Source organism: Lepidochelys kempii, chromosome 10, assembly GCF_965140285.1.
Source record: "Lepidochelys kempii isolate rLepKem1 chromosome 10, rLepKem1.hap1, whole genome shotgun sequence".
Lineage (NCBI taxonomy): Eukaryota > Metazoa > Chordata > Testudines > Cheloniidae > Lepidochelys > Lepidochelys kempii.
Genome location: NC_136389.1, coordinates 81,840,357 through 81,850,559, shown reverse-complemented (window position 1 = coordinate 81,850,559; position 10,203 = coordinate 81,840,357). Strand labels below are relative to the sequence as shown.

The 10,203-nt window shown below is 48.7% G+C and overlaps 1 protein-coding gene across 21 annotated transcripts in view; it reads right to left on the bottom strand.

The window, feature by feature from the left end:
- Positions 1 to 1,476: 1,476 nt before the first annotated feature.
- Positions 1,477 to 10,203, bottom strand: part of NOX5 (NADPH oxidase 5) — a 107,112-nt gene continuing 98,385 nt past the window's right edge. For 20 of the 21 annotated variants that reach the window (XM_073304460.2, XM_073304451.2, XM_073304457.2 and 17 more), the window contains 5 exons: positions 9,473 to 9,597; positions 8,526 to 8,610; positions 6,951 to 7,050; positions 5,954 to 6,120; positions 1,477 to 5,396 (listed from right to left, as the gene is read on the bottom strand). In XM_073304460.2, the coding sequence (XP_073160561.1) occupies positions 5,265 to 5,396; positions 5,954 to 6,120; positions 6,951 to 7,050; positions 8,526 to 8,610; positions 9,473 to 9,597 (609 nt within the window). In that variant the 3' untranslated portion in view covers positions 1,477 to 5,264. Of the gene's footprint in view, positions 5,397 to 5,953; positions 6,121 to 6,950; positions 7,051 to 8,525; positions 8,611 to 9,472; positions 9,615 to 10,203 lie in introns of those variants that run through there. The other variant, XR_013636457.1, reaches the window with a different exon arrangement.

Sequence of the window (10,203 nt, the reverse complement as noted above, 5' to 3'; positions counted from 1 at the left end):
CATTTAGAAGAAAATGAGATTGGCTAGCATTACTAAAAACAAACCAACCCCTTGGAATATGGGGCTGTTTTATGCACTCTAAGAGGAGCTATACAATGTTTATTAATTATTAATTATTATTATTATTATAGGAGACAGAAACGCAAAGGTCTGTTCCCATAGACACAGAGAAGGATAAGACAAGAATGGGGAACAGGGAACCGTGGGCACCAAGAAGACCAGTCATGATCTGTTGCTGTCTGACCCGAGGTGCAGAATCTCTGATCGCAGCAATCCCACATCTCCCTTCCACTTGTCACGACCGGGCGATCAGGTCAGAGACCAGGGACAGCACTGAAGGTCCGAGCTGGAGTCAGGAACCAGGAGTCTGTGCCAAGGGGCAGAGCCGGGGTCGGGAACCAAGCACCGAAACCAGGGGCAAAGCCGGAGTCAGAGTCCCAGTACAAAGCCTAGGGTTGGGATCAGAGTTGCAGTTTAAGGGCGAAGGCTGAGGGTCAGAGTCAAGCCTGGGGGGTCTGAAAGTGAGTTAAGAGAAGCAGCTAAAGTTGGCAGGGAAGTCTGCCTCATTGCAGACACCTCCTGGAACGCCTCCTGGAATAAAAGGGGGCCGTGAGAGACGCTGTCAGTCCGGCCAGCTGAGGTGATTCTTCCCATACTGGTCTCAGTGATCATGCTTACGGCCCTATCAAGGCTGCCGGGGAGTGGTGTGGAGGTGTTGACCGACTCGCAGACCCGCTCTAGTCCCCGCAGAACTTCACATTGCTGGAGCTCGGCCTGGGGTGATGCAGGTCTATTTCTTGTCCCTGGGGGCGCTGGAAGGCGAGGTGCTTTCATCCAGATGGCATTTACAACCCTGTGAAAAACTGGCTCTGAAAGATCCCACCCTGGGCTCCACAGCTACCCTCTGGCTGGGGGCATGGGGTGTCGATGCTGCAGCCACCTCTGCTGCACTGGCTTGTGTCAGAGAGCTGAAGGGCATGCTTCCCACATGGCCAGGCCCAGCCGGACTGGCGGGTGTTTTGTTGTGTTAACCCACTATCTGCAGTCAGTCCACACAGGGCAGGGAGCGTGTGCACTGCTCGCCAGAAACACATCAGAGCCACCCCTGTCAACAGGCAAGAGGAGTTAAACTGGAAGCCCCCTGGCCTCTGCCCAGGGAAACACCTGCCAGCAAGGGGAGCAAATTCTCGAGCTGAGGACTATTCACTGAGAACACCTTTCTGCCTGGCACTAGTAACAGCAGCACCTAAAGGCATCAGCTCAGATCAGGGCCACAATGTGCTAGGTGCTGTATAAATACATGGTAAGGGAGGCCTTGCTCCAAAGAGCTTCTGGTCTAAATAGACTAGGCAAAGAGTGGGAGGGGAAACTGAGGCACAACATGGGGAAGCGACTGCCCAAGGTCCCACAGCAGAGCAGTAAATAGGACCTAGATCTCTTGAGTCCCATCCTGTGCCCCATCCATGATGCCTCCAGAGAACTAAACCTAGGGGCAGGTGAAGTGACAGCATACCTGACAAGGAGCATATGGGATGACACTCCCGTCCCACGCAGTATTGTGCACCTCCCTCAGCCATTCCCAGGACTGCTCAGCACCTCGCAGGACGGGGCCCTTTGTATCTCTTATACAAAGACGTTGACAAAACAAACGTTGCCACAAGTACTCCTTTTCTTTTTGCGAATACAGACTAACACGGCTGTTACTCTGAAAGTTGACAAAACAGTGCATTCACAAAAGGGCTGGGTGCTCCTCCCCCTGCCCACACCCCAGTCCTCCAGGCCAGCATGAGGCCTTTTCACTGACCCACCAGGTTCCTCTGCACAGCATGGAAGAAGAGAGCTGAGAGTTTAAACCCACAAAAATGACAAGCCCAGCTGAAGGGGAAAATGCTGTGATTCTTCTTTGGAATCCTGCTTATTTAAACCACACAGGAAAGGGCTGGGCCTGCCCTCTTTCCACAGACAAATCTCCCATGGGATTGGACACTATTGTTATTTAAAATGCTCACAAGGATCCAGGGGCTTTTACCAGCACATTGCTACAGGAGATAATTTCCCCTTTTCTTTTTACAGAGCTGTACCAGTGCTTTGGTTGGCAGGTCTGCAGCACCCTCTTGTGGCTGAAGAATTCACCACTGGCAAAGTTGCTTTTTTTGCGTTTCTGGGTGACGCGCCAGGGTGAGAACACCACACCCTCGCCTTGCTCTGTGTCACGAGCTGAGACAATCCATGTTCAGCTTGAAAATTATTGCAGGGGCATGTGTAGCTGCATAGGGCGAATGCTGTGCTTCCGTCGCACCTCAACAGACCCGGCAATTTAATCCCGTTCCTATAGAAATACGAATGCTGGTCAAGGCGACAGAATCAAGAGGTTAAGAATAAATTAGAACTGAATCCTTAGAGCCAGACTTCGGCCTGGACGCAGAAAGGTACTTAATCATATGCTTCACTTTAAGCGTGTGAGTAATCACATTGACATCACTGGGACTACATATGTGCTTACAATTTGGCACATGCTCACACACTTTGCTGGATCATATATATATAAGATTTGGTCCTTTCCTCTATAATGGGCTAGACCAAGCCTATCAGAAACACCCAGGAAGTTATAATTTGACTCTGATTCTGGGTCTAAATGCCATGAATTAGGCTCATCTTTTAATATGTGATTTCATTCACAGAAGACCCATTACAACACTATTTTTACAGCGATGGCAGGGAGCCGTGACCAACATGTAAGAACACCAAGTACAATACTGTCTCCAGTGCTCTCTATCAGAAATCCGAGGACAGAGTCTGAATCTGAGCTGAGGCTGAGACCCCCAAAGTCAAGTGTTCCAAACGTTCAAGGGGGCCTACATCCAAAATGCAAGAGAGGGTTGAAAATGTTCCATCAAAATAATGTTTTTGTCCAAAAATGGCTGTTTGATGAACCAGACCATTTTGTGGGAAAATGTCCATTTTGCTAGAAAATTTGTAGGTTTTCGTTGACACACCCAAACTCTAAAGAATGAAAACATTTTGGTTTGTGGTAACCGAAAGCTGGAATTTCTCAGATTCTGGGTTGTCAGTTTTTCACCAAAAGCCAAAAAAAGTAAAAGAAAACTTTCAACAGAAATGGGGAAAAAAACGGGTTGGTCTAAATTTTTCTTAGGGAAAAACAATAATAATTTCCCAACCAGCTCCTCCAAACACAGAGATGGGCTCTGGCTGCCATGTTCACAGCTGAATCTTGGGCTGGACTTTCCTAAAGTTCCCAGGATTTCAAGGTCCTGTGCTCAGCTCTGGGCTGCAGTCAGAGTTTCACCCTTGGTAAAAGACCTCTGAGGACGTTATGGGACGAGACCGGAGATTGGCAGCGGGGCACAAGATGAGCGTTCAGAGTGGAAACCCGAAGTGGCAGCTTTCTGACACTTTCACAACCATGTGGGGAAATCCACTTTTTGATGTTGCTTAAGCGCCAAGCTTTTCAGCCACCAAACTGTTTGCAACCCCACACGCAAAGTGAAACTGACTAACGATGATCCAGCACTTTGTGCTCAAAGAGTTTTGAGCATTTAATATTATGCTGAAAATGTTACAAGCCCCACCCAGAATCCTGAACGAAAGACTCATTCAGCTTTTGCAAGGTTTGTTCGCCAATGGCTCCCTCAGTCTCCTTACGGTTCTGTGTCTCCCTTTTCTCTTGCATTTCTCCTGGCTTTGGCTGCACCCCTGTGTTTCCTGGGAAAGACCGAAATCTCCCCAAATTCGAGCTGTCTCCCCGAGACATAGCCAAGATGGAACCAAGAGTAAAGCAGTGACATGGTCCTGTTGGAAAAGGCTAACAAGCTGAGTGATGACAAAACTGCAACCAACTGCCCTAAGAGCAAACAAGCTGCTTGTCAGTTCACGCCTGTCTGGGCTCTAAAAACAGGCATTTCCAGGCTTTGTGCTGTGATATTCTAAACTAGCCGAGTGGAAGAAACTCTAATTCATGCTTTGATGTCAGTTTGGACACAGACAAACAAGCTTATTTACTCCATCAGGCACTTAACCCATTCCTAAACTGCCGACAGTGAGCCTGCAGTGAGACAGTGAGCTGCATCTCTGTGCTCCCCGCTCAGGCTGAATCGTGCGCTCCTCGGAGCAAGTTTGTTCTTCATACTTGTGTGTCTGCTAAGGCCACTTTGTGCACACTGGCCTCAGCACGGCCTGAAATGCTTGGCAGAAATTGCTCCTGCCCAGGGGAACGCTCTGCTGTACTAAATCTGGCAGGGGTGGCTCTGTTGCAGGGTGTGTGTGGCGGGCTGCGGACAGTCAAGGGGTGGGACGGAACTCTGCTACGACTGATCCTCCGCTAGCATAAGGTAGCTTTGCACAGGGGCAGCTCTGTCTTATGCCCGGACCAGTTGACTGTAAACCAGGCTTCCTGTGGCCATCCCTCTCCACTACAGAGAATCTGGCCAGTGGGTTTATTTTCTTGTAATGTTTCTTATCAGCCAACTGATAGTATTTAGAGATAGGCCCGAGTCCTGGACCCCAAGCTCCCCTGACCTTTGGATGGGCTCAGAAGCCAAACCCTGGTAAAGATCTGAATTTTGTTCCCAGGCTGAATCAAAACCCTGGCACTGAAAATCCTCAAACTGGGGCACTTGGACTCTGGATGTGTATTTTATGGCTTGCCCCATCTCTGCTGTAAGCCGACAATCTCTTGCACCATCCTCTGAAGCATCTGGCACTGGCCACTGCCTGAGGTGGGATACCAGACTGGATGGAGAACTGAGCTGATCCACTCTGGCAACTCCTATGTCCCTAGTCTTTTATGAAGGTCTGTCCATAGCTACCAAGGGGCAGTAAACTCCTAGAACTGGTGCTGCCCCACCCTCCCCTTAAAGTTTCCACATTTCCTCCCCAAAATGGGAGCTTTATTCTTCATGACGGGGGCATCCTACCCCAGTTGCACACCATGCACAAAAAAGAAGCCAAAGTGGTTATTTGTGCTCCTACTGGGACTCAGCTGGAGGTGCTAGACACCAGGTTCAGCTGAACACAAGCATGCTTTATTTATGGGGCATGTTTAGACCATGCTTTGGGCAAACAGTACATTCCCACACATACAATCAGAGAGGAAGGTAAAGAAAGCTCTCTTGTAAGTATGATGCATGCGCCAGCAATTACAGAAGGAAACACCTAAGCTACGCTTTAAATCACCTGCAGGAAGTGGATTCTAAACACAGCCCTCCGGGCTGCGGAGAAAGGCAGCGATGGACAGAAAGAGATCATTAAAAATTTTCTTTGAAAAATCTGAAGTTGAAGTGTTCGCAGTGAGCCTTGACTACCTTGGCAAGAGCCGGAGACCCGCAGAAGAAGACTTGGACTTTCCCTTTATTTTCCTCTGCCATCCTGTGGAACACCTGACATGAAACGAAAGCAGGGAGGAGAAGAAAAGAACAAGGTCTGTTTTAACATCGCGTGTGACCACCATTAACACGCCCTTGGTTCACTACCTCTCTTTCACCACAAAGCTAAGCAGGTGGCATACCAAAGCACCGCCTAGGGAGGTTCTTTTCATGGGTGGCCGTTAACAATTACGAGGGAGGGTGGCTTGTTTCCTGGGCATGGATAAGGGGACGATGTAACAAAGTCTGAAACAGTAGACATGAAACTTGAAGCAGCAATCAAAGAACTCCCATAGAGTTCCCACTTGAAGAGCCACCAGAAACCCTCACTCCTCAGGCATCGCTTTGAGCTCCGTACTCAAGCCAAGCTCCCGTTGACTCTAACAGGAACCTGCCTGGTTGAGGAGGCAGAGACTGGGCCTGGAGCGCCAGACTGAGCTCACTGACACCGTTGTAAATACACACACCCCACTGACTACTCTGGAGTTACTCCAGCATTACCTGGCTCAGGTGCCTCCCCAACAGTGAAGCAGACGGACGCAGTTTGTTAATTGGGTTTCAAGGTTCGTTACCTTGCTCCAGTCAGGACGGCCTGGTTGGGTTCTGGTCCTCAGTCCTGTGATAGAGTCTTTCTTTTCCTTCTTCGCCAGCAGATCTAAAGCCATCTGCAGACCAATAGCCTTCATATCGTTCTTACTGAGCGCTGAAGTCATGTACAGGTGCATCTCTAGAAAACGGCCTGTGCATTTAAGGGAAAAGCAAAGTGACAGCTGAGCATCTGGAGTTCAGTTTGTTAGTGCAGAATTACTGACCAAGGCTGGCTCAAAACACATTGCCACCAAAACCTCAGCTAGCAGAACACCTGTCCCTGGGAAAATAGGCAGAACATCATGTCACTTCAGCCAGACAGACTCTCTTTAGGTCTGTACCCCGGCCTGATGTTCTAGGCCACTTCCCCTAGGTAGGAGAGTCTCCCACCAATCCATAGACCCCGACTGTATCTGCCTTGTTTCGCTCGTGGAGAGAAGATGCTGCCTCTGGAAGTGGGGACTGTATGTGGTCGGGACATGTTATCAGAAGAACAGCAGCAGCTAGTACCATGAAGTAGCAAAGCAGGGTTATCTGGTGCCAGTGCCAGGCTTCCCACCCAACCATTCGCACAGAGTTCTCCTGCCAGGAGCATGGCAGTCCAAGCAGGGGAAGGAGTGTAGTGGCGGCAGACAGACCAAGGGTACCTGGGCCACACTTAAGTCAGGTCCAGGAGTGCCCCCCTTGAAAGGACCTGCCAAGAGCCTGTGGAGTGTAGCCTCAGTGAGCTTTGATGGAGCCAGGATTGGGACACAATGGTTGCAGCTCACAAATCCCTTCCCGGCTGCCTCTTTTCCTGTATTTGCAGATAGGCCTATCACATGACAATAGGGACAATGCAACATCTACTGTGTTACTAAAGACACTTGTACTCTGCTGGGGGGCATGTGTCACGGAGGCTGAGGTCAATAGTATTCCTACATGCCCACTGGAATGGGGGACGGAGGGATTCACTAGCAGAGCCGCCTGGCTTCCACTTACCTTCCGGTTCCTCATCAGCCTGGTCCATTTCCAGCTTTGTGAGCAGGCTGACAAACCACTCAAAGGACTTCTGGTCTCGGTTGATCCAGATGAAGTCAACCTGAAAACACGATCTTTGCTTTGGTGCTAGTGAGCCACACATTTACATACCAAACTACAAATCAGTTGACTTGTTGGTGTTTGTGCCTTTTAAAGCCCCCAGCGCGGCTCTTTGCAGACTGGCAAAGCGACAAGGCCCCAGTCCTCAGCGGCTCTTGGTCACATTAGACAAGGGACAGACAGTTGTGGGACGGAGCCAGGTTCTAATTCTGTCTCTGTCTGGGCCTTTATACCATGTTCATCACCACTGGAACTGGTGAAGGAGCAGGATGGTTAGCAGGCAGCTCTGGAGTCCCACAGACTGGGCCAGTTCAGCCTGAGCAAATCAATGTAGCTTCACTTACTCTAACGGGGCTATGCCAACTTATGCCAGCTGAGGTCGGACCCATTGCCTGGGAGAGTGGTGTATTCAAACGTGTATTAAAATTGTAAACTATCACTTTTAATTTTCAGGGGTTTCCCTGGTACTGCTTGCAGGCACGAGGGCTCTAGAGGGAAACATGCAATCTGGGAGCAGTCAGTCAGTCTGCAAACAACCAGCCTAGAGCAAGGTGGGGGAAATTGTCCTCTCTGCCTTAGGGAGCAGCTTGCTTTGTCTCTCTCTGCTCTGGATTCTAAGAAATAAAGTTGTGTTACATTGAAATCTTCCAGAAAGAATATTTTATGTTTCTATCTAATGCCTCTGTCTGTATGCCGTGAACATAGCTCTAGGGCAGTGGTGTTTGTGCATTTATTATTTAGTAAGGATGTCTCTGAGTGGAGGACAAGGGTCTGGAGACCTCTTAGCAGAGGTGCATTGAAGGACCCAAACCCTATAAATGATTGGATGGTTTATACCTCTTACATTATTGTTACAGTTACAACATAGGCGCCAATGGTTTCATTATGAGTCTGCTGGCATCCCTATCATAATCAACTGCAGTGCATCCAAAGGTACATTAGCCTCTCTTGACTTAAACGGGGCATTATAAGTCTCAGCCTGAGGCCAGGTCTACACTACCACTAACCCTGGTGTAAACTTCCATCACTCAGGGGTGTGAATAAGCCACCACGCCCAAGCAACATAAGTTGCACTGACCTAAGTGCCAATATGGACAGTGCTATGACATAACTACCATCTCTCGTGGAGGTGGAGTTATTATGCTGACGGGAGAGCTCTCGCCCATTGGCCTAGAGCGTCTTCACCAGACCTGCTACAGCTGCACTGATGCAGCACTTCTACTGTAGACAAGCCCTGAGATACAGTTTCTGCAGCAAAAAGCAGCTATTATTGCATTTTAAAAGTTGGAGCAGTGGTTAGAAGTCGGTAAGCCAGCAGACCCTCGGACAACACAACGCTGGGCCCCGGTCCGGGAAGTTGCTCTGCCCAGGAGCAAACTGCACAGAGCAGCTCACAAGATTTCCGGCAAATATTTACTACCAGCAGTCAGGTCGTCGCTGGGAAGCTTTGAGTTATCCCTATAAGTAGGAGCTCACCTTCCTAAGCTTCATTTCATCATCCTTGAGGCTCTCAGACCATGAATAGCCACTGCGGGGATCATTTTGTTTTCTCAAGCGATACCTAGAAGAATGCAACAGAACCCACATGTGGTAACAAGCACGGTCATGCCAGCTCTTTAGCACCTCCCCGCCCCTTGCTCTCAGTAGTGAAAACTCTCATGAGAAAGTCATTAGAGCTGAGCCATGTTTTTCCAAAATTCAACATTTTCAACAAGTTTTTTCTAGTGTTCACCTTTTTTGACCAGCTCTAGAAAATACCCTTATCTGGCTTCTTTGCAAACTTTCTGTTCGGGTGTCAGTCTTCAGTGTAGTGTCTGTCCATTTGGAAGGATGAGTTTGGTTTTAGGAACATCTTTTCACCCACCTGTAAGGACCAAGTCCTCAATGTCAGGGAGAAAGGATGATCTAGTGGAGAGACTACTGGACTGGCTCAGCCACAAACTTTGTGTCTGACCTCAGGTGAGTCACTTGATCTATGCTGGGCCTCAGTTCCCATCTGTAAAATGGAGATAATAGCAGTTCCCTACCTCAGCAGGGCCCTTGTGAGGTTAAAATCCATTCAATGATAATAAACCGCTCAGCTAACAATACCTACCTCTTACGTAGCACTGTTCGCCCACAGATCTCAAAGCGCTTTCCAAAGGCCATCAGATCATTATCCTCATTTTACAGATGGGTAAACTGAAGCACAGAGGCGACTTGTAAAAGGTCACCCAGCAGTCCAGTGGGAGAACCAGGAATAGTCTCCAGCTAATATGGTGATGAGGTCTAGATCAGATAGAAAAGAACTGACCCTGAACGTAACACATAACATGAATCTTGAAACCATGGTGTGGCTTTTATTTGGCAATGGAAGAAGAATTCCGCCTCCACAGGTTAGTATTTATTCTACTTATAAAGCCTTTAAAAGGTACAATGCCAACCTGTACATGATGCTTTGCAAGATAGAGGCAAAGGGAGTAATGCCGATCCCAGCGCCTACCAGCACAGCATGTTCCGAGGTGAAGATCCTTCGCGTAGGTGTCCCATAAGGACCGTCAATATAGCACTGAGAGAGAAGAAAGGCTGCAGTTTGGAGCCACACAAGACACATTTGCTTCAGTTTCACAGAGATACTTCTCATTTTATCATCTAAAATAACCCCACACTGGCAGCGGGACGGATAACAGCCTAGGGTCTCACCCGGCATTCTTTGCACAGCCAAAACACCTCCTTAGCTCAACAGGGGATTCAGGGTTGAAGACCAGCTCCTTCAGGGAGCTTCTCCACCTTGAATGTAAATAGATGACTCTATGACCCACAAGGCAAGTGCTTTGAACCCAACATGGCCTCAAAAAACTGGTCTTTTCTTTGGGGCCCTAGCTGAGAGCAGAGATTGATTTGAAAGTCTGGTGTTGATGTGGGTGCTATGCCCTTCTACGGCCTTTGTGCTCCTTACTGTAAGACAGGCAAGTCAGGGAGCTCAGTTCTCAGCCCATGTCCATCATTGGAACTCCGTGGGCTCCTGTGGAGCGTTGCTGATTTACACCTGCTAGGGATCTGAACCAGGATTTTTCCTTGAAAAATGTTTCAGTCATTTTAATTATTTCTCTTATTTCCAGCAAGGCGGTTTTGGCAGCGTCCTGTCTGGCTGCATAACATGAGTGAACAGAGC